The sequence below is a fragment of the Acinonyx jubatus genome, chromosome A1 (genome assembly GCF_027475565.1).
Source record: "Acinonyx jubatus isolate Ajub_Pintada_27869175 chromosome A1, VMU_Ajub_asm_v1.0, whole genome shotgun sequence".
NCBI classification, from domain to species: domain Eukaryota; kingdom Metazoa; phylum Chordata; class Mammalia; order Carnivora; family Felidae; genus Acinonyx; species Acinonyx jubatus.
This window is the reverse complement of record NC_069380.1, coordinates 103,277,466-103,301,870: the sequence shown is the minus strand read 5'-3', so window position 1 is coordinate 103,301,870 and position 24,405 is coordinate 103,277,466. Positions and strand designations below refer to the sequence as shown.

General features: G+C 44.9%; 1 protein-coding gene and 1 long non-coding RNA gene across 10 annotated transcripts in view; one reads left to right on the top strand and one right to left on the bottom strand.

Annotated features, from left to right (window-relative positions):
- LOC106970735 (uncharacterized) overlaps positions 1-24,405 on the bottom strand; it is a 110,300-nt gene that overhangs the window by 50,520 nt on the left and 35,375 nt on the right. For 7 of the 8 annotated variants that reach the window (XR_001429547.3, XR_008297446.1, XR_008297448.1 and 4 more), the window contains exon 3: positions 7,587-7,681. This is a non-coding gene — a long non-coding RNA (uncharacterized LOC106970735). Of the gene's footprint in view, positions 1-4,532; positions 4,634-7,586; positions 7,682-24,405 lie in introns of all 8 variants that reach the window. The other variant, XR_008297447.1, reaches the window with a different exon arrangement.
- MARCHF3 (membrane associated ring-CH-type finger 3) overlaps positions 1-24,405 on the top strand; it is a 152,022-nt gene that overhangs the window by 111,889 nt on the left and 15,728 nt on the right. For both annotated transcript variants that reach the window (XM_015067430.3, XM_027076794.2), the window contains one exon: positions 2,314-2,518. In XM_015067430.3, the coding sequence (XP_014922916.1) occupies positions 2,314-2,518 (205 nt within the window). The remainder of the gene's footprint in view (positions 1-2,313; positions 2,519-24,405) is intronic.

Genomic DNA, 24,405 nt, shown 5'->3' with positions numbered 1-24,405 from the left:
GCACCATTGCTCACCTGCTAACTGAGACAGATGACCGGGTGTACCCTGAAGCCTTCAGACACCTTGTTTAATCAGAAGAACAGGCTTGACTTAGACCTATGAGCCAGTTGTGTGAGTGTGTGTGTGTGTGTGTGTGTGTGTGTCTGTCTGTCTGTCTGTGTCTGTCTGTGTGCGTGCGCGCAGGCGTACAGATCAGGCATTTTCACGTGTTCTACCAGGTGCTCAGGTAAACCAGACGATTTTCGACTTTCACGTGCATTTGGCTCAGTGGGAATGAAGGAGGCCAGGAATAGTCAGAGACAAAGTCAACTCTACTCCTTAAACTTCTTTCTCTCAGCCCTGAGCATGAGTGGATCCCACTTCTGGGCAAGTGGGAAGATTTTTTTCCTCTTTTAAGCCTTCACTGGTTCCCAGGATCATCCCAGAAAGGTCTTTGGGAAACAGCAGTTACTTCCATGGCCATTTCCATTTGGACCAAAGATGGTGTCAAAGAAAGGGATGGGTCTAGGTTGGGCAAGGACCGGTGCAGAGGCTGTTCTTCAGGTTGGCACATACAGTGATAACATAGTTTAAAACCTAATGCCCAGTAAAGAAAAATATGAGAAGCAACATAAGAATATGTCCATCAGAAAGGAATGGTCCTCTCACAAAGACACAGTGTGCACTGGGAGGTGAGGCCATGTCAGTTTGAGCCCTCCATTGGCTACTAACTTCCCTGATGAGGGCCGTGTCATTGGACTTTTCCTGACCTGAGTTTTTCTGCGAGCAGAAATAGTTACCACTAACTACGCATGTACTACAGGCTGGTCCCTATTCTAAGCTTCTGATTTGAACTGTCACTTCTCCTCACAGTCACACAAGAGGAAGACACCATTTGTGCAGCCGCTCTGGAAAACAGTGTGGAGGTTCCTCAAAAAATTAAAAATAGATCTACCCTATGACCCAGCAATAGCACTGCTAGGAATTTACCCAAGGGATACAGGAGTGCTGATGCCTAGGGGCACTTGTACCCCAATGTTGATAGCAGCACTCTCAACAATAGCCAAATGATGGAAAGAGCCTAAATGTCCATCAACTGATGAATGGATAAAGAAATTATAGTTTATATACACAATGGAATACTACTTGGCAATGAGAAAGAATGAACTATGGCGTTTTGTAGCAACGTGGATGGAACTGGAGAGTGTGATGCTAAGTGAAATAAGCCATACAGAGAAAGACAGATACCATATGTTTTCACTCTTAGGTGGATCCCGAGAACCTTAACAGAAGACCATGGGGGAGGGGAAGGAAAAAAAGTAGTTAGAGAGGGAGGGAGCCAAACCATAAGAGACTCTTAAAAACTGAGAACAATCTGAAGGTTGATGGGGGGTGGGAGGGAAGGGAGGGTGGGTGATGGGTATTGAGGAGGGCACCTGTTGGGATGAGCACTGGGTATGGAAACCAACTTGACAATAAATTTCATATTAAAAAAAAAAAAAGAGGAAGGCACCATTCTTTGTGCCTGTCTTAGAGATGAGGAAACTAACATACAGAGACATGACATTAATCGCACCAAATTAGCCAGTGTGGGTAGGCACCAGAGCTGGGGTTCAGGCCCAGGCACCACTCCAGAACCTGCCTCAGGAACCACCACACCGTGTGCCTTCAAGAAATGCGCAGGGCTGTTTTTTCTAAATTCATGGCAGAGCTCTAGACTCAGGCCACCTCTGTGAGACACACCCATTACTTGTGTTGAGCTTAGTATCCTTAGCATCCTAGGAAAGCTCAAAGGATCACCTGCCGCTCAGCTCACGGCTCTGGCTCAGACCTCAGTTCTGTGCAACAGCTTGAGAGCTGGCTGCCAGTTAACTTCCCACCCCTCATTCTCCCACCCTTACGGAAGAAGAAAGGAAAAGAACCCGTGAGTTTTTCCAAGTGTCCTGGCTTGATTCAAAAGACGAAGTTTGCCTGGAAACTACAGTTGGTGTCTTTTCAAAACAATTTCTGTTTTTAAGGGTGAGGAGTAGTTTTTATTTTTCGATCGGGAGTCTGCCTGAACAACATTCACGTCCAAGACAAAAATAACACACTGCTCGCTTTCACCCACTTTTGGTCCCGGGCCATCCCCTGCTTCTTTATATTGGCGAAGGGAGATGCCCAAGGACCCCCTCTCCCCCCATGTACACAGAGCGTACATCTAGGGTTTGAAAGCAAGCGTCTGTTGGAGCAGCTGCCACTGGGGAGGGTCTGAGGGACACAGAGCCAGAGGACCATCCTCTTGGTGATGGTCTCCAGCCTGGTGACCAGCAGGCCCCCCTCCTTCTCTTGCAGCCCCTTCAATGACCGGCCGATGTGCAGAATCTGCCACGAGGGCAGCAGCCAAGAGGACTTGCTCTCTCCCTGCGAATGCACAGGGACCTTGGGGACAATTCATCGGAGCTGCCTGGAGCACTGGCTGTCATCCTCAAACACCAGCTACTGTGAACTCTGCCACTTCAAGTTTGCAGTCGAGCGCAAACCCAGGCCGTTAGTGGAGGTCAGTAATTGGGGCACGTCCTGAAAACTTAGCTCTAATGAGCAAATGATGTCTGCTTTGATGCCCAGATCACAAACCCCACGCAGCTCAATGAAGCACAGCGGGAGCAATGTGTAAGTGTGTGTGTGCGTGTGCATGTGTGTGTGTTACACAGACAGAAACGGCTCACGAGCTCACTCTGGAGCCGACAGTAGAAAAGTGATCTCCATGAAGTGGAGACAGGAGATGGGAAAGCGGTGTGAGGAGAAGGGGGAAGTTTATAAAGTTGCTGTCCATTTTCCCGTTCCTGAGAAGTGAGACAATACTTTCGCTTTGCATACCCTCTGCCCCAGTTGAAGCAACAGATACGTGGGCATTTGGCTTGCATACTCTGCGAGGTCTCTATGAAAAAATATAGCTGCATAGTATAATGGATACAGACCCAGACTTCCTAGATTTGAGTAGTGCCATGACCTTAGGTAAGTAACTTTACCTCTTGAAATTACTATGAGGATTACATGAATTAAGGTTTCTAAAGCACTTAGAAGAATACCAAGTACATATCCAAGTGTTTGAATAAAAAAAAAAAATCTCTCTTAGGAAATTATACACAAGCTTTTTTCAGTTAATAACCTAATATTGGAATCTCTTTTCTTAAAAGGAAGGCATTTCAACCCAGCTATTAAAATGGCAGGACACTCTTTCATATTTTAGGAGCCACACATTTCTACGTTAGACCAAGGGTCTGGTCTATGCATTAGCTAGGGGAAGTGGAAAATATCACTAGACTATTTTGCCCTCTCTCCTACCCTCAATGTCTATTAGACAGTTAAAAATTGGATGTTAGCAATAATAACTATTCCAATATATTATGAGCTGGAGCTAATTGAGAGAGACCAAGATCAAGATTATGTGCCTATAATCCAGACCCGCTGATAACCCACTCTTTATTTCAGCAGCTGACCCAGCGAAACTTGGGCATTAAGCTAGAGCTAGAAATCAAGACGCCCTTCTCAGAGACTATTTAAAACAGTATGTTAGCGCCTCAGCACTTAAGGCTCTGGAGAACTCTGTATGTACATGCTCTTGGGTTTGACCTTGAGAATTTAATCAGGACCTGTAACTGGGGCCTGTTTTAGCAATGACTTACTTGCCAAACGGCGTAAAATTTATTGGACTTGCCTCAATTCACCCTATGCTTTAAGACTCTGGATCAAGTGACCTCTTAATTTAGCAGCCTTGCTGCTTGACATCCACTCTCAGAAATTCATATTTGTAGAGTGCCTGTCAGGGATCTGGCCCCATGCCACGTTCACTGGGATTTACATTCCAGAACTTCTCTGCAGAAGGTGCATGGGGAGGTACATAATTAAATAATAAACAAGGGAGGTGGAAGATTTCTCAAGCCCGAAGGCAAAAGTTAAAAAAGAAGCCTACTTGTCCTTTCCAGAAACTTTCTGGAACCTCCCTAAGTTGGTATTGCGGCTTCCCCAGGGAAGCTAACTTCCCAGAGTTAAAAACCAAAAACAAAAAAAAACCCAAACAAACAAAAAAAACAACTCTGCTTTAAAAGGGCTGTGCATCCAGTGGTCTTGACTGGTCTCTCCCCGGTAAAGAAGACTCTTACTTTCACTTGGTAAAAACCCCAGTGTGTGTATGTGTGTGTGTATGTGTGTGTGTGCACACGTGTGCATTTCACATGCACACATCTTGGTTTTTCTCAGCTAAATTGCCTGCATCGAATCACCCAGTGAACCCCTTCCATCTCAGAGACAGAAACATGTACCTATACACAAAGGTTCTTCAAAGTGGCCTATGCTTGGCCACAGACTCTGGGATCTTAGGCAACTGTCATTAAACAAGGAAACAGGGCAAATGACCTTGAGAATGTGTGAGGTGCTCTGTAAGATTTAGGGCCATGCCTACAAAAACTTCACCCCAACGGTCACCAGTGGTGAAATTTTCATTGCACAAATGGAATGTGACATTTTTCAGAGTTAATGATGATTGAACAAGTTGAAAGTGAAAGGCAAACCTTCTCAAGCCGGGGGAGGCTGGCCGTTTGATCATCCCATGGCAAAATGAACTTGCTGTTTGACCACAAGCAATAAAAAGAAGTTGTCTTTGGTTTCTCAGCTGGAGGACAAATGAGAACCAGGTGCAGGCATAGTTTTAAACAAATGACATTACTAATTGACTTTTCCTCTCTTACCAAAGGGCAGGCTTATCCACACTGAGCTTTGCTTAATATTTTTATCTCGAGATAACCATGAATTTTTTTTCTGGAAAATCAGCAAAACCTGCCTATTGGGGTTAAGCATTCGGAGTAGCTTTACTTTATTTCTTGTTTGCACTCTTCCAATTGCGTTAATCATTACGTACCAGTTGGATCTGCCTTCTCATTAAGGCACGAAAATTCTGTAACAGTGAATTTCAAAATCAACATAATAATAACAGCTTCTTGTTTGCTAGAGGAAGTGGTTGAAAAAGTCATTTATAAATGTTATTTGTCAGCACCCAGGGGTTAGCAGTGGTCAGAATCACTGTCACACCTCAGACTCTCACACTCTTCCATAAACTCCCCCAGTCCTTCCTTCAAAGTAAACCTCATCCTCCATATCTCCACTGTTGAGAAGACACTGCCCCATCCATTCCTTTCCTGCACTCTCCGCACCCAGCAGCTGGATGTTCATTTGTAACCGATCAGAAACCCAAAGTTTCTGTCTACGAGTTTCTACCCATCATGGCCAAAATCAATGGACTGGTTCTCATTAGCACCTCCAAAGTGGGTATCACCTCCCCATTTAGCCACTGTCCATCTGTGTGGCATGCCTCAGTTTCTCAGAGCTGCAGGACAATGAACTGGGGGCTCTCCATTATATCCTTGGTCTCTATGAATACATTCAAAAGCTATATCCCACACTTAAAAATGAGAGCATTTCATGGTACTTGATTTATAACTCAATAAGGTGACTCTGTGTGTGCCCATCTACTAACCTTCCTACCTCCACGGCCAGACCAAATCATTTAGTCTCCTCTGGTAAAATCACTGCCAGTATTATATCCTAATTTTTTTTTTTTTTTCCTGCTAAGTAAGCCAGTATAACAAGAGAACTACACTGTGATCATCTGGTTTATTTGGATATGGGTGAATTTCCTCCAGTCCAGCTTATGTAAATCTCTTCAGGTCTGTGTCAATCAGCCAAAGCTTGAAAGGGAAGCGTTCAAACTGCACGTAGCAAAAAGGAAGAGCAGATAAGACACATTTCACACGTCCACAGCTAGTACTTCTGTCTTATAAAGGCTACGTATTTTTCATCGATGATGGAAATTTTACCCAGTGGCAATTTGTCAGATAAAGTATCCCCAAGAATAATGACCTGGTAGAACGCAGTAAATAGACATCCACTAACCATAAAAGGATTCACTGAATGACCAGCCTGGGTGGTTTTATGGGCTCCTTCCTGCTCATTTTTAGTTTTCCTCATTTCTCTCTGTAAATTGAACTCTGATGCCATTCTTTTATAACAAAGGGAAGAATACAGAAACCCAATAAAAGTACCATGATGCTTTCCCAAAAACGTGTGCCTTGACTCCCGACTACCACTGTGATTGTGTATCTGATTGAGCAGTTTGCCAAGGAAACCCATCTTATTACGTGCAAACAGCACGCTTGCAACATGAGTTTCCACTGATGGGAGTATCTGGCACTGGGCTTTCCTGAGACATGTATCCGTAACACCCATGCTTTCCCAGGGGACTTATGAAGTAATAGATCAGCTCAGCAACGTCCTGATTAAAATGAAATAGCCAGGAAATGGTGCAAATCTGGGGGGTGCGGGGTGGGGGGAGGAGGCTTTCTGCGCTCTGATCTTCCTCTGATCAAGGAGACATGGTGATTTTTCACAGAGGGAGTGATTAGGTTTCCATACTTCTAGTTCCTTTACACAGACCCAGCTGATTGATAAGAACTGTATGAACAATTTAAAAGCTGTTCCCTGTGACTCAGAGGGTTAGCTACAATGAGACCGATAATGTTTTCACACAGATCAGTTACTCAGAACAGTGGGATGTAAAGCTAGGGAGAGGAGGATTAAGGGGTTTTTTTTTTTCTCCCAAACTTTTTATTTATCATATATATATACACACACACACACACACACACACACACACACATATATATTTAAGTCATTTGAGGAAAATGCTTCTAAAGAGTGCCCTGGATTCAGTATAATCTCCAGCTACACAGCAGGAAGCAGAGTTGGACTGCTGGGGAGAAACCACTTTGTACCTTGGCATTTGCTATTTACTAGATTTAAGACTTCCCTCAAACCCTCTGAATATGTATGTATCATACTTAGGCAGTGACATTGCTTGGCGATTTTCGATACAACTATGTATTGAATGGATGAGCTTTTGGTTTCTGAGTGTTCATATTCATTAGCAAACCTTTTTAGCATCGGGGTAATTAGGGAATGACACCATAGGAGATATAAAGGGATTAAAGGCGCTTCCCAGGCACGCGTACGACCTAATCCATCCCTTGAAGGCAGGCAGGCATGCTCCCCTCTTCATGCCAATTCGTGAGCGCAGCCTGGTAAGGGAGGTGGCTGGACCATGATCGCTATACGTGATAGGCAGTCAGGAGGTGTCTGCTCATTAAATAAATGCAAGAACAGAGAACCTCCCCTCCCCCCACTTGCAAACTTTTTTCATACTTTTGGCCTATGGTTGTAAATCAAAGAAAGTGACACCACGTCTTTACACAGCAGGACAAGATCTTACACAAGACACGCTAGTGACACAGCTTTGAGCTACAGGGCACGTGAGAAGATTCTGACCAATCCTGGCTCCTGCTCAGTCGTTGGTCCTAAATCGGGTTTTGAGGAAGGACAGGCAATTGCAGCCCTGTGTGCATGGTGACCAGGTGGCCAGTGAGGGGAGAACATGCACTCCAGGACTCAGCAGGAGAGTGCTGGCCCAAGTTAGAAAGGGTCAGGAGTAGGGTGGATCAGGCCGAATGGGAAAAATTCAGGCTTGGGGAGAAAAGCCCATATTGACCCTTGGATAGAGGAAGACATAGATTTACCATGGTTGCATTAGGTCACAATCCCTCGGCGAGGAAGAAGTGAGCCGGTCTCATGCACTGCCCTCAGACTTCTCTCTCCTACTCTGTGTCCTGTTCTGGAGGGACAAAATGGACGACAAGGTCGTATGCTGGCATCTGTAAAGTGGGAGGGAAGGACTTCGGTTGAAACCACAGAAGTTCCCACTTCTTTTTTGGTTTTTTTAAGCGTATTCATTTCGAGGGGCGCCTGGGTGGCTCAGTGGTTAAGTGTCTGACTTCAGCTCAGGTCATGATCTCACGGTTCGAGAGTTCGAGCCCCATCTCAGGCTTTGTGCTGACAGCTCAGAGCCTAGAGCCTGCTTCAGATTCTGTGTCTCCCTCTGTCTCTGCCCCTCCCTGGCTCACACCCTGTCTCTGTCTTCCAAAAATAAATAAATGTTAAAAAAAAAAAAAATTAGAATGGAGACTGCTTTAAAAAAAAAAGTTTATTCATTTTGAGAGAGACAGCAAGAACGAGTAGGGGAGGGGCAGAAAGAGAGGGAGAGAGAGAACCCCAGGCAGGCTCCACACTGTCAGGTGCCTGGAGCTTGAACTCACCGACTGTGAGATCATGACCTGAGCCGAAACCAAGAGTCAGATGCTTAACTGACTGAGCCACCCAGGTGCCCCAAGAAGTTCCCACTTCTCACACTCACTCCCAGGCTGATGCCACCACCTGAGCTCAGGACAGGTGAGCGTGGGTTCCCCCTGCTCTGCCCCCCAGCTTACTGGGCCCCTCCTAATGTGCGGTAACTCTCTCAACCACTCCAGATGAGGCTAAGGCCTCACAAAGCAGAGGAAGGACCCATAGCGCAAAAGACAAGGAAGTATCCGTTACCAGAAAGGGGACTGTGTTGAGGAACCTGTGTATATGTTGTGGACAACAGAGCGGAGGCCCTCCCACTGAGAAATCCATGCCAGTGACCTTGCCAAGCGGGGCTTAATGTCCCGTCTCTGTAACCCATGTTGGGCTGGCCACTCACAATGTGCAGGGAGACCTTGGACAAGTCATGGCTCATCTTTATGCCTTAGCTTCCACCCCAGTCAAGAAAAGCAGAGCTCACACACTGGCTTGCTCAGGTGTGCTGTCAATCAACACTTTTTTTTTTTAAAGAATCTTTTTGGGGTTTCTTTATTTATATAAAGAGAGACAGAAACAGCATGATCGGGGGAGGGGCAGAGAGGGAGAAGAGAGAGAATCCCAAGTAGGCTCTACGCCAGGAGCACAGAGCCCACTGTGGGGACTGAACCCACAAAACCGCGAGACCATGACCCAAGCCAAAACCGAGTCTTGCTTAACTGCCTGAGCCACCCAGGCGCTCCTACACCTTTTTTATAAAGGAATTTGAATATCCCTAGATCTGATGAGTGATTGCAGTTCACCCGGGCCTTACCTCTTGCTCGTACCCACCCGGCCCTCTTCGCCCCCTTGCATTATCTGCCTGCCATTTACCTTTGATTGCGAAACTGGGTGATTTCTCCCACCTTTAAGAGTTTTCTGTGTGCAGTTTTTTCTACCAGCATCTTTCTTTCTGGGTAGTAGAGACCGACCTCAAGGACATCCCTTCTGTTGTGCCCACATTATAAGTGAGCTGAAGTGGCTGGTTCAGAATCACACAGCAAATGAACCACGGAGAGACGGTGTACCAGCCTGGGAGGGGTCAGGATAACAACAGTTCAGATACCTTACCCCTGCAGCCACCGTTAGCATTGGCCAGGCGCTTCCTTAACCTCTGGTTAAGGTCTCTGGATGGGCCACCAGCCTGCACACAGGCTTGGGACACCATCTCTGGTGCCAGCAGTTGAGATGACATCCCAGATGACCTCAGCCTGAAATCCTCCACCTTGTGGCTGTTCTGTCTTGAACTTTCCTCTTGGTGTCGGTGGCTAATTTGGCAGTTGCTTCTTTACTTAAAGCTTAGTTACAAAGAAGCTGTTTTAAGGTAGCTATTAAATTCACAGCTTGCTTCATTAGAAATCACTTCATTAAAAAAGCAAGCCAACCGAAGTGTTCACATGGCCGTGCCAGATGGAAGTGAGCTAAGTGCTTGGTGCCTGTGTTTTCAGCCCATCCACTGCTGGTACAGGATTAATTTGGAGGGAAAATCCAGCGCCATGCATAAAAAGAATTACATGACCAGATTCTATTATTTTAAATTGTACTGATCCTCGCAGTGAACTCGGTTTGAAATACAAATTAGCATCCATGTTCGCAAGAGGACCTCTGTCGGTCCAGCCCTGCTCCCTTGCACTGGCTCACTGAGGACCTCAAGAAGCCGAGACAGAAAGAGGCAAAACACCAAGAGTTGCTTCGCCCAACTTTTTAGTTTTAATTCTGTGTTTTTAAAAAAAAAATCCAAAGGAGGACAAAGAATAACGTGTCAAACAGATGTGCCTCCACCACCTAGAATTAACAAACCTTAGCGTTTTGAGAGCAACACACCTTTCGAAGGAACAGCTTCTTTGCGGGGGTGGGGGGGGGGTGCAGAGAGAAAATGTCTGTAGTCTTCACGAATTCCCCCTTAGGTGTTCTCAAACACAGGAGAAAAGGGAGCCAGGTTTTCCTTAAACACATCTGGGCCAAGAATAAGAGGAAGTAAACAAAAGGAGACTGATAAGCCCATGAGATTCTGGACCCTTTTAGCTAACTTCAAACGTGAGAACAACTAGCCCAGCCAGCGTTAGCCACTGAGAGGTCCGCTTCTTTCAAAGGCATGTGATTAGAAGTTATTCCGTGGGAGTTCAGAGTGGTGGTGGGTGGAGGTGAAAATGTCCCGGGGCAGCCGGCAGCAGAGCTGCATAAAGGGGAGTCTGAGAGAGGAGCAACACGATGTCACTGAATGACTAAAGCTGGTGGTCATCATCTGTCCCTAAGGTCTGCCAAAATAACAAGGCGCATTTAGCTCCCGGGCGGGAGTAAGAGGCACCAGCTTGAACGGAAAGGAGACATTGATTGCGTACCCCCTGGCCCAGGTTTCAGATGCAGAGTTAGACTATATGAACACAGCCACCCTGCCGAGGGCTCCTGCCAGCCCCTGCTCTGGTCTCTTCAGTTTTAAGTGTCAATAACTCCAAAGAAAGAATACGCATTATTAAACAAATAATGGTGTGAAATATCGCAAGCGGTACATGATTATAGTTAAATGCTGCCTGATGGACAATTGTACTCGAATGAGCAAAGTGGAGAAGGGTCTTCTGTTAGGAAGTGGGAGATCAGTGGCTGTTCATTCAGAGTGATAGCCTGTTCTCTGCCCGTTGTCACCAAAAATTTGTTTTTTTCAGAATAGGCACAGATCTTGACGTGACACCCAAATACAGGGGCATTAATTGATTTCACTTTGAGTCCACCTGTTTCTGTCCCGACGGTGTTCACCTCCCAGAGTTTTCTTCTTATTAAATTATTTCCCCTTTTTTAAGGGAAAGGGAACTATGCTATGCCAATACCGTTTCTATACCCTTCTTATTTCAAAGTCCGCATCCGTATAAAGATATGATCCCTGTAACAGATAGTAACCCATTTTGTAGGTAAAGAAACTGAGACTCTGAGATGTTAGGTCCCTCTTAGGAGATCTTTTTTTTTTTTCCTTAATGTTTATTTATTTTTGAGAAAGAGAGACAGAGTGCAAGCAGGCAAGGGGCAGAGACAGAGGGAGACACAGCATCCGAAGCAGGCTCCAGGCTCTGAGCTGTCAGCACAGAGCCCGACGCAGGGCTCAAACGCACAAACCAGGAGATCATGACCTGAGCCGAAGTCAGACACTTAACCAATTGAGCCACTCAGGTACCCCTCCCTCTTCAGAGATCTTAAACACTCTCAGCCACAGGGCCAGTAAGTGGAGAAGGCAGAAGAATCTAGATCTCCACAGCCCCTCATCTGTGCTGTCCCCACCATGCCTGGATTCTTCTGTCTCAGCTGGAAAAGTACTCCCTCTCACTTGTTCGTTGACATGCATATGCACAAGCACACACAGAGCCAAGGGCTTCTTCCCAATTGCCAGCCTTTCTAAGAGACTAACTGTATGGATGATTAAAGCTGTGATCTCCTCTTGACACTGAATTTGTCTATTAAACCTAAAGCGGTTACAGGGTGGGAAGGATGAACACAGGATTTTTAAGGCAGTCAACCTTACCTGAACAATGGTGGGTGTGTGTCATTTTGCATTTGTGCAGACCCATAAAATGAACAATACTAAGAATGAACCCTAATGTAAAGGACGACTCTGGGCCATAACAGTGTGTCCATGTAGGTTACTGACTGTAACAAATGCACCACTCAGGTGGGGATGTTGATAATGGGGGAGGCTGTGTATGTTGGGAGGGCAGGAGGCATACGGGAACTCAATTTTGCTATGAACCTAAAATTGCCCTAAAAAATAAAGTCTATTAAAAACACACACACAGGGGCGCCTGGGTGGCTCGGTCAGTTAAGCCTCCGACTTTGGCTCAGGTCATGATCTAACAGTTCATGGGTTCAAGCGCTACATTGGGCTCTGTGCTGTCAGCTCAGAGCCTGGAGCCTGCTTCAGATTCTGTGTCTCCCTCTCTCTCTGTACCCTTCCCCCACTTGCACTCTCTCTCTCTCAAAAATAAATAAATATTTTTAAAAATATTTTAAAGTAAAACCAAGCAGAAGAACAGACTTGGGCTGGTTCTGAATGAGAGCCAGGATTGTGGAATAGCATTCCTTCTTTGTGCCTCTTTCTGCCCTAGTCTGATGTAGTCTAAGCTCTTAGGTACAGCAACCCATTAGGAGCTAGAAAAGTTTCTTCCTTTCCAAGGACTTCACACCCCTTCTTTGTTTCTTCTCATCTGGTTACTCCTTTTCAACATTTGAGTCTTCGTTTTACTGAGTTATTATGTCACCAATTTCTTCTGAGATTTCTCCTAAGAGAGATGTCATTAGAAAGCCCGGTGAACACAATATTGTTCACCTTTTCCCTCCTTTTATGAACAGTTGTGAAGGTTAATCACTCCTAATGTGGTCGCCCACATTTGTGAGATAAATGTCTTTAAAGACTGTCATCTAGATCTTCAGGTTGGCAAAACTGGTTTTGCAACTCATGAAGGAAAACACCGGCTTTTCTCTTGAATTATTTGTATAATTGCCTCAATTCTTTGCTTCCCTTCCCTGACAGGTGCTGCAGATTTGGGGAAAGATAAGAAAGACCCTGTCAGGTCCTGTAGCTTGGCTTCCCTCCTTTATTTTTCACTAACTGTGTATTTCTCTGCCTCATCAACAGCCTGCCTGTATGCTTCAGATAGGACCCTGTGATATTGTCTGATAAAACTTTTCTTTGCAATCCATTATTACAGAGTTGGATAGATTTACACTGCGACGGATATGTGAGAGGAAAGTTAGGACTGTATATGCATAATGTGAGGGAGAGAGAAAACTCTACTGAAGCTTTTAGTTTACTGAAAAATGGGTTTAATTCTTAGATGTGCCATTTATGAAAATGTGTAAGATGTGTTTGTGAAGAGTGAGCTCAGATTAAAAGAAGGAAAGGAGGTGTGCCTGAGTGGCTCAGTTGGTTAAGAGTCCGACTCTTGGTTTCAGCTCAGGTTATGATGTCACAGTTGGTGCGTTCGAGCCCAGCATCGGGGTTCTGTGCTGACAGCGTGGAGCCTGCTTGGGATTCTCTCTCTCTCTCCCTCTCTCTCTCTGCCCCTCCCCTGCTTGCTCTGTATCTCTCTCTCTTTAAAAAGAAGAAAAGGAAATATTTTCTACTCATCACTTGATCATTACTTCACTTCCAGCAACACTATTAGAAACGGGAAGCTGGAATAAATGGCAAGGTTCAAAATCTTTTGGGGCTTGGAGGAAAATATAGACTAATATAGTATATATAATATGCTGGCAGGTGGTTGCAGCAGGAATGTTATAAAAGAGAATTTATAGGCATTTAAGAACTTCTATCTGGGAAGAATCAGTAAAAGCAGAAATTGCGAGACGAACAGGAAATAACCACCATCCTAGAAAATCATGCCACCCTTCCTATTTTCATACTTGCAAAGACTTCATCTTTGCATGAAAAGTAGGAGATACCAGGGGGAAAGGCATGAGAGATGGGAGAATAAAAGCATTCTAATGTCCTTCTAAACACTGACGTATCTGCTTTAAAATCTATGACTCTCATGTTGAAACCCAGAAGTCTTGCATTCACCAAAATAAACACATTTTCAGCTGTTGGGAAAACATACCTGACAGATACCTATCTGAAAAATAACCCAATTAGATGAAGATGTGGCATGGCGAAAGGAAATGCCTACAAACGAAAATCCGCACGGGATAGTAAGATTCTTTAGGGGAATCTACAAGACACTTCAAATTATTTTTTACCCAGGGAATTTTCCAGGTCTCAGACTTTTTAAGCAGCTTTAATGAGATGTAATTCATATACCATACAGTTCACCCATTTAAAGTGTACCATTTGGTGACAGGGTATTCTACTAAACTATTTTATGTCTCTATGGATTTGCCTATTCTGGGAATTTCCTAGAAATGGAACCCTACAGTATGTGGTCCTCTGTGATTGGCTTCCTTCACTTAGCATAACATTTGCAAGGTCTAGTCTCAGACTTTATAGAAAATGTATCTTAACCGTCCTTGCTATTATTTTATGTATTTGTGATTCTCTCCTGATACCCTCCTTAATATATGATTCCTACTCATTATCATTGACTAGTGCTTACCCTGTACCCCCTGTTCTAGGAGCCTAGTGCTCTATTTGCGGGGGGCCCTAGGTGGCTCAGTCAGTTCAGCATCTGACTCTTGATTTGGGTTCAGGTCACGCTCCCAGGGTTGGGGGATAGAACCTCGCATTGGGCTCCATGCTGAGCATGGAGACCGCTTAAGGTTCTCTCTCTCTCTCTCTCTCTCTCTCTCTCTCTCTCTCTCTCTCTCCCCACTGCCCCTTTCTCCCACTCACTCTCTAAAATAAAATAAAATAAAATAAAATAAAATAAAATATTAATGTTCTATTTGTGTATACAGCCATTTTAGGAAGGAGGAAAAGGGCAGATTGACACAGATGTCAATAGTCCTTTTTCCTCTTGAAGTTTTGCCTTTTCCCCATAACAGTCTATGAGCTGAAACACTGTTTGTTTTTTAATCTTTTATTGTATGGAAATCATATGGCACATTGATTTTTTTACATTGTCTGAATTTTTTCCATCTTTGCTGAATATAAATCCTTTTCTTCCTTTAAGCCCATTAATTTAACTTGGACGCTTTCATGATTCTGCTGCCCTGCAACTATACAATTAATTTTTTAAATATCACATTTGGTGCCCTAGGGCAATTTTTTTAAACCAGTGTCTAAGGAAAAATTACGGCTTCTCAGAAGCCAGTCAAGTCCTACTGCCCACATTCTTAAATTTTTCAAAGCTCAGAAAGTTGAACTGGACCCAAGCAGTGTCTCAAGACAATTAAAGGAAATGCTCTGGAATAGCATTTCTTACCCTCAGATATGTTTGAGAATTTGATAAAAGCTTGAACTGTCTCCTCTGAAATGCACAGATGTCTAGTGCTCAAATACAGTCTCAAAGCGGGGGTCACAGGTTTTCCAAAGCCCTGCGCCCTGGTCAAAGACCCCTGATCTGAAAAGACAGTTACATAAACTGCAAAGGAACATGTAGGGTTTCCCAAAGTGTCTCCCACACCCTTAAAATGTTGTGTGTGTTTCATTTATTTTTTTTAATGTTTGTTTATTTTTGAGAGAGAGACAGAGCACAAATGGCGGATGGGCAGAGACAGAGAGGGAGACACAGAATCCAAAACAGGCTCCAGGCTCCGAGGTGTCAGCACAGAGCCCGACGTGGGGCTCGAACTCAGGAACGGTGAGATCATGACCTGCACCAAGGTCAGACGCCCAACCAACTGAGCCACCCAGGCACCCCACCCGTAAAATGTTTTAAACAAGAAAAGTAAGTGAAATTTCTCAACACTTGGCTGCAAACTCCCTCTTCCATGAGGAGGCTGCTTTATAATTCTGTGGGTGCCCCAAGAGTGGATATGATTTGCTGGTCTGGAGGGGGAGAGCCAGTGATTCAGTTATGCATATATACAGGACTGAGCTAGTTATTAACTCAGGCTCTTCCATGGTTGGCTTGGTTCCGCATAGGGACATACTGGGGGCACATGTCTCAGGATCACTCAAGCTAAAAATGTATGTCTCCCAGCTGGACAAGCGTTTTCCCCCAAGACAACAACTTTGTGCATCCAGCCGGACTCCTGCTTGCCCTTCCATAAATTCCAGTCCTTGATGTCATGACCTTTGTCATTTGAACTGTTGCCCCTACCCCTTTAAGAATGTCTTCCCTGAAGACAGCTCTGTGAGTATTTGTAGCAAAACGGTCTATAAACATTGAACATAATCAAGAGAAGCGACGCCAGCGAGTGGAAAACAGGGCCCTCCCCTCATATCCCACCAAGGCATATTTTTGCCTCATTATATTCAGGGCTCTGTAACCAATGAAGGAGATCCAAACAGTCCAGAGGAGTGACAAAAACAGGTGGCTGGGTTGGCCTGGACAGCCAGAGGGAGACTCTAATCTAGATGTGAGGAGGCTCAGGAAGGACATATCTGAAATCTTGAAAATCATGAAGAGCTTAGACAATGTGCACAGGGAGTGGGCAGCACCATCTAAATTGCTTGCATGCTACGGGGATACCTTTGACATTTGAGGACAGGACATTTCAAACAAAAATAAAGAGGTATCAGCACATGAACTTAGGCCATTGGCTCAAAGGGAGCCCTGGGAGGTTCCAGATCCAGTCACCGCTCAGAGGCATTGCACGTCAGCAAAGTTGGCTGGGCCATCCTATATAGTTGGGGTCCTTTTCGGCAGCAAAACACCAGGCTATAGGGATTGTGACTCTAAAAGTTCCTCTGTTTCCACAGCTTCACGGTTCTTCCATCCGGCAGAAATCTTCCCCTTTCTCAAAGTGCCGCTGTTCTTGCTTATTTCAGGGGTATGTGGCCCTGGTGAGACTGTGCCTTCTGTTCACAGTCCTACAGGTACCTCATGTTTCACTACAACCCCTCCACCACACTCTGCCTGGAGAGTTCTTGCACTCATATCCTCCCTCACTCCCTCGGAGGGACACCGATCTTTAAATGTGGTCCCGTTTTGACGACGTGGTTTTGAATTTGGTTTCTCTCTAGTCCCTCTCTCTCTCTCACTGTTCCCAGGGATCAAGATAGAGATTTGTTATCCTTGTTCACATTATCCATCATAATCTCAGCTTTTGTTCAAGATTCCAAATGGGGCTCTTACTTGGTCCATTGTCCAGGCACCTTTTGCCCTGTGATCCTGTCCTTCTGCTGGAAGTCATTATTCGAAGCTTATGGCCCACAGCAGGCCAGAAGACAGGGTGTCAGATGCCAGCAACTGTACTGGATGCAGGGCCAGGAGCCCCAAAACAGCCAAAAGAAACAGGGCTCAGGGACCTGGGGTGGCTGGTGGGGTCCTGCTGATAACAGACTACACAGTATGAGACCATTGCCTCCCAGAAATCATTTCTATTTTGGGCACTATGCTTGTCAATTACTAATTTCTTCTAGAAATTTCTGTTTTCTTGTCCTCCGTCCTCTCTTGATCTCGTCTCCTTTTGTCTCTGCCTTCACATTGATCACATATGCCACAGAATCGTGCAGCATCCTCTCATATTCCGGATAAGCAGTCTCCATTTGGCTGTGATCACGTCTGCACAGGGATGATCTAAAATAATTAGAGCAAAATGATTCCCATTTTGCTTATATCTGAAGTTGCGAGTGAATATATGAAATTACGCTGCCATCTAGTCCTGCTGTGCGGCTCATCTCCTTTTTGGAAAACTTCAAACCGTTGATGTCGGCATGTGTAGCGTTTGTTTTAAATAATGCCAGCACCAAATTACAGCGTCTCAGGTACAAATATGGTATTTATGACGCATTGTAGCCCATTAATTGGCCTATTGGCCTAAGTCCTCCAGGGACTGTCACAAATCTCCAGGGTGCCCTTGAATGTGACTTATGTTTCAGCCAAATCACACCTGTGAATGCCAGAGCAACTGCTCTAACCGTGTGTCTGTGGCAAAAAATTACTTTACGGTGTTTGACCGGTAGGGTCAGGGTGAATGGTCTTTATGTACGTAGGGATGGATTTCAGTTAAACTCATCCTGTTTTCACTCAAAGTGATCCTGTGAGTCAGGAGGATTTGTATTCTTCTTCAGCTAATATTTATCAAGCACAAACTAAGTATTTCAGGAAGCGGGAATTTTATAACTGTGAACACGCCAGGAGAATGTTATTATGTACTAAGAGAGCTTACCTGCTGGGGAGAAAGACATGGGATAAACAAATGAATAAAAAGGTTATTTCTGATGGTGATAAAAGTTATAAAGAAAGAAACAAGTTGTTGTGAAGAGTAACGTGGTGAGAGAGTGCATGGTGATTCGTGAAGTCCTCTCTGAAGAATGATCTTTGAGTAGAGGTGTGGCCAAGAAGGAGCTGGCCATGGGAAGGAGAGTACTAGACAGAAGAGAACCCCTGCAGAGGTCCTCATGCTTTTCTGAATCAGGAAGAAACATGGAAAAAGAAGGAGCATTGCTTGAGAGATCAAAGGAACCAGATTCCAGGTGCCTAAACTTTTCCATTGAGGACCCAGTGGCAGTCTGTTGAAGTCTGTGGATCCCTTCTCTCAGATCATGTTTTTAATTACATAAAATAAAAAAACGTAGGAATACAGGGACAACCCATTACATTATAACACAGCGATCAAAGTATTAAAAAGACAAAAGCTGGGATATAAAATCGAAGTGCTTCTTTAACACATTCTGTGGCAGATCTAATAACCAACCATGAAGGAGCAATATGTCAAGATGTCTGCAACAGTTTAATGGGATGGGAAATAGCTGTGATTTTTTTATTGATCACAAAGCCACAAGTGCTGCTCCAACCCATAAGATCTTCTGCATAACTCAGTGAGATGCCAGATTTCAATTAGAGGCTGTGAAAATCCCCCCAATCACAGATCCCATGAATCCTGTCCTTGGCCTGCTTGGGGGTCTGCGGAGCCCAGGGTACAAACACACAGGGCTTGTGGGCCGTTCAGAAGCCTTAGACTACATGCCCTGGGGAGCCGCCAGGGAATTCTAAGCAAGAGAAGTGATGTGAGTTTGCTGCTGTGCAGACACTGGATTCTCGGATAACAGGAACAGGAGGGTGAGGAGGCAATTATGTGGCTCAGGGGAGAGTAGTGGCTTGGAAGACTAGTGACACTGGAGAGAGAGAGAGACGCGAATGAGTTCAAGATGTATTCCAGAAGAACCAACAGGACCTGCCGATTGGTTGTGTGTGGGGGGTGGGGCATCGAGGAAGGATGGGGTCGAGGGTGTGCACCAGAGCCACCAGTATTGGTCTTGCAACGCCCAGGTCTGGGACAATGCGGGCGGGAGCTGGGTGATGGAGGTGAACCCAGTGCCCCATTGTGGACCGTGTCAAGTGTGAGGTGTTGCTTGCACAGATGGAAAGACGTTTAGGGAGCAGCGAACACACAGCCCGAGCTCAGAAGACGATACACCCAGTCTCTAGTTGAACCTGATGTTTTGAACAGAAGTGGGAACTTGAGCGAAAGAGAGACGGTCTTGCACCACTCCCTTCGAAGCTGAACCTTCCTCACCCCTGTGAGAGGGACTTCTGTTATTTTACTGCCCCCAGAGGGTCACACAGCATTTGGGGGAGCCAACAGGGGACACTAGAAGCAGTCTCCTGTCTCCTCCGGCTACTTCCCCAGCCTGTAGGGGCAAACAAATTAGGATCAAGATTTCATGTAGTTATATGTGAAACTGATACTGTATAGCATTATACGTCCATTATTACACTTCAACTAAACATTTTTTAATGTTCATTTATTTTGAGGGAGAGAGAGTGCGTGCAGCAGGGAGGGGCAGAGAGAGAGGGAGAGAGAGAGAGAATCCCAAGCAGGTTCTGCACTGTCAGCAACATGGGACTCAATCTCACCAGCCGTGAGATTATGACCTGAGCTGAAATCAAGAGTCAGATGCTTAACTGACTGAGCCACCTTAAGCATTTTTTTAATAAAAAAAATTTTGGGTAAGATTGTATGTAGTGCAAAAGCAAGCTGAAAGAAAGAGCTGAAAGAACATTAGGCTGGAGATCTCAAACCCTGGCTCCTCTGCCCTGTAACCTTGAACAAGTACCTAAACATCAATGAGGCTTAATATCGTAATTCAAAATGGGAATAACAACACCAGCTGGTGTTATTAAATTCAGTGAAAGTATCTGGCACATAATAGTCACTCAGTACATATTTTTGGTTGAACCGGGTTGTATAATTTTTAAATGGGCATCTGATACTGTCTCGTTCTCATGTAGTTCAAGGTAGTAAAAAAAAAAAAAAAAAAAAAAGGAGGGGGGTATAAAAAAAAAGATAGTAATTGTGACTAAAACACTAGAAAGGACCTTAAATAATTTAGTGTATTTGTCATGCTATCTCATGACCTATGGAGAAATAGATGGCATTCCACAATTATTTACATCTCAGGGGGAAAAAAAGCTTGAACAGAAAATACAGGTTTGACACCTCATAGCAACAAAACAACATGTAGATATTTCTCTTGGAAACCTACAAAGAGCAAAATGTTCAGGAATACCATCTCCCGTCCAGAAGGCTGAACGCAGTGAACCTCAGCACTTGATGTCTACTCACCAACAAAAGTGTCTCTTTACCAACCAATTTCATTGGTCCAACTCATATTGTAAGATCATTTCTGGTCAGGGGTCCTGGCATCCAGATGTTTGCTCATTCATTTTCATTAAGCATCGACTGCATTCCAGCACTGTTCTTGGATTGAGGCATGCAATAATGAACAAAAATGAAGTCCCTGTCATCACGGAGTTCTCACTGAAGTAGGGAACAAAATGTAAACAAGGGAACAAACAAATAAATAAAGAGAGCATCTTTTCAGAGAGTGCCATAGCTCTGTAGAAAATAGAGCAAGGCACTGTTTATAGGTTCAGGAGTGTTCGCAGTGCTAAGTTACCCTCTGAGCTGAGACCTAAGTGATCGGAAGGAGCCAACCGTACAAGAATGTGCCGTACAAGAAAGCCTGCCTCCCATATGGGAACAGCCACAGGTAAAGGTTGGAAATGAAGGGCGAGAGGTGGTAGGAGACGTAGTCAGAGAGGTAGGCAGGTGTGAGGTCAGGTCTTCTTGTAGTCCTAGGTCAAGAGTACAGACACAGTTCTGACCACTGGAGAGCCTTAAGCAAAGGTTCAAAATCCTCTGACTGATGTATGTACAAGGTCTCTCTCCCTGGTTTTGGAGCTGGACTGTAGGGAAGCCAGAATGGAAGCCGAGAGGCTATTGCCTCCCAAGTAAGAGATGATCGTGGCCCGGGGATAGAGGCAGTGGACGTGGGAAGAAGTGCACAGACTCCAGACTTATTGAAGGTGGTGCTGATAGGACTTCCTAGAGGGCTAGGCACAAGACAGAAAGGAAATGGATGGCTGAGCGACTGGGTGGGTGGTGATGTCATTCACTGAGATGAAGGAGACGTGGAGAAAAGAGAGGTTGTGAAGTTAAGTACTAAATCAAGAGTTCTGTTTCGGACGGATTGAGTTTAAGTCGCCTGTTAGTCATCTAAGTGGAGATGTTGAGCGGGCTGTTGAATATGCGCATCTGGAGCTTTGGACAGAGGCCAAGGCTGGAGAAGGACATTTTAGGATCATGAGCAAATCCTCTGTGAAGTTTTCATTTGAGGCGCATTGCTGTGAGCAGTGTCAGCATCCACTGATGGATGTCCCAAACAAGCATCTCCTCAGCTCCCCGGCATCGGAATTTCTTTCTGTGAGACTTCAGCTGTCCTGGAAATTGACTGACAGACTGGAGTTCAGGGATTGAGAACACCGGTAGGAGTATGTTTGTTTGGTTTTGTTCTCTTTTGTGCCTCCATTAACTGAAATGCATGGTTTTCATGTTTCACGGTCATTTCTAAATCATGGAAAGGACCCATCATCTACCGTCTGATCACAGCACTGCCCCTTCCACTTCGCCGCTCCCCAGGCAAGCAAGACAGCTTAGTGTAAAATGAGTTGGGCTTCAAAAATAAGACCCATCCCAAGGAAGGTAAGCCCTTGGTTAATAACTCTGCCAAGTGTCATATTAACAAGAGACACTCAAGCGGATAAACCCACATGAGACAACATTGTGAGACCATGCCTTCTTTTTCTTTTTCCTCTCCATAAATTTGTGGTGGTCCTATCAGTTGTTATCCCTTCTATCAGTTTCTCCCACTCTCGTGATGGTTTCTCATTAAGGAGATTCATGGGGAAGGCTGTAATCGATCAGAGCTATTAGCCACCAGAGTGTAATCTGGTTCTAGTACAAACTGACCTGCAGGCTGTCCTATCTGCCTTGAGGATTTAAGCCGATTAACTCGGAGGCTGGGAGGCAGAATCTAATGTCCTATAGCACTGCACCCCCTTTGCCCCTACTCCCCAAGAAGGGATTTAACAAATTGACACTGTAATTATATCCGAACCCACAGTTACTCCACCTTGAAAGGAATCACTGGTGCCCAGCTCACCTTGGATGTACACTTACGGCCAGTGAGTGATGCTGTGTCACCGGTGGAATGATACTTTCATTCCCTCTGCTGTCTATGGCCCTACAGTGCTGATTACCATGGGGCGGGGCGGGGGGGTTCTGTTTTGTTTAGATGGTTGGTTGAGTGGTTGGTTTTTGTACGTATTTCCAAGAGCAGATCAATCTCCGGGTTCAGGAACGAGTTAGCGATTGGAATGAGATCACCACAGAAAAATAGGCAGCTCAGTGCCAGGGCTTTTAATGGTGCAGTCTCCCTGCTTTACGTTTCTGATGGAAGCAGAGAACAGAAGGCCGGAAGGGTGCCCAGGTTGCCGACAGATCCCCTGGCGGCCAAGGAGGTGAGCCGGCTAGGTGAGAGATGCCAAATAAATTAGTATTCTCAAACATCGGCCACAGCTAACCCCCAAGTATAAGCAGAAGACCAATGTTAAACTAAAGCCTCTTCAAGAATAATGACGGAGGGGCGCCTAGGTGGCTCAGTCGGTTAAGCGTCCGACTTCGGCTCAGGTCAAGATCTTGCAGTTCGTGAGTTTCAGCCCCACATTGGGCTCTGTGCTGCCAGCTCTGAGCCTGGAGCCAGCTTCGGATTCTGTGTCTCCCTCTCTCTGCTCCGCCCCCACTCATGCTCACGCTGTCTCTCTCCTTCCTTCTCTCTCTCACAAATAAACATTAAAAAAAAATAAAAAAATAAAAAGAGAATGATGACAGAACAGATTGTTTTGGAGCACAGTCTTTAGAGCTAGAGTGCATGGACCAAAGCCAACACCACTCTTCTCTGTGCCTCAGTTTCCCTATCGGTAAAACGGTGGTGTAGTGGCACCGCCTTCAAAGGTTATCAGAGAGTAAAGCAATTACTTCATGTGGCGTATAAGAGAGTGCTCTGCATTTCACAAGGTGTGAGTCAACATAAGCTCCTGTCATTGATTTAGCATTGTAAATGCTGAACGTGTGAGATGCCAGTGTTCTAAAGGGTCCACCTCAGGTCAGGTCGGGTGGCAACACAGACATACAAACAAACCTGCCATTCTGCCGAAGGCTGCTTTTTTATTAAATGTTTGGGAAATGAAGATACTGCTACAGAATAGGTTTAATATTCTGTGTATAATATGTAGAACTGATTAGAGAGGCAGGAGACACAGAGGAGCAAAAAACCACAGTGAACAATAATTGAGATCAACCCTTTGTCTGTTACGAATTATGCCAAAGTGAAGCTGTGATTCAACGCCCACAGATTGGACCGCATTGTGATCTGGTAAGAGAATTCACATAGAACGGAATAGTAGCCTGAGAATATTTTATAAAGTTACCACGATACCATCCTGGCCAGCCAGTCCTTCACCTACCTGATGAAACAGTAAAATGGCAGGATTTACCATATCCCACCTCGCTGAAAGCTTGCAAAAAATCTAGTGACTGCGCGTGCACACACACATACACACAAGTGCCATTTGGTGCAGAAAGAAAATGTAAGCATGGAAATCAAGGAACAGCAAAGTGAGGCTGGTTTGAATCCTGCCTCGGCCACCTACTTGCTGTCCACCCTTAGGTCAGTTATTCTTTGTTCCCCAGTGTCGGCATCTGTAAAATGGGGATGATGTTAGCACATGCTTCAGAGAGTTATTGCAAGGACTCAGGGAGATAGTGCATAATAAACTTGGATTTCTAGCACTGAGCTTGCCCCAAACATCTGTCAGTACTATTTATTTTTCTTTTTATTTTTTTACTGCTATAGTTTGCTAAGCACTAGCTAGACAGCTCCCTCCCTCTTCTCTCCCTGTCTCTCAGTCAGGGTCCCCCTCTCTCTTTCCCAATGTTTCGTACACAACTAATACATACATGTGTAGCTACATGGCGAATCTATGTTCATTTTAGAGAATACATACAAAGTGAAAAAAAAATTAAAGGCCATTCATGATTCCACCACCAAGAATAGCCACTATCTTGCTGGGTATCATTCTGGTCTTTGTCTGTGTAAATCCACTCCATCTTTGTAGGTAATGTCTTTGTAAATCTTTGTAAATGTCTGTGTGTATGTAACTATCTCATCATATATACAGGATCTTACTACACATTCTGTCCAGTAGAACTCTTCCTGCTCAGCAGTACATCATGTCAGGAAATATAAAATGTGCATTATCATTTGAAATTACTCGATGGTATTCTGCTCTAAGTAAATTCCATAATTTA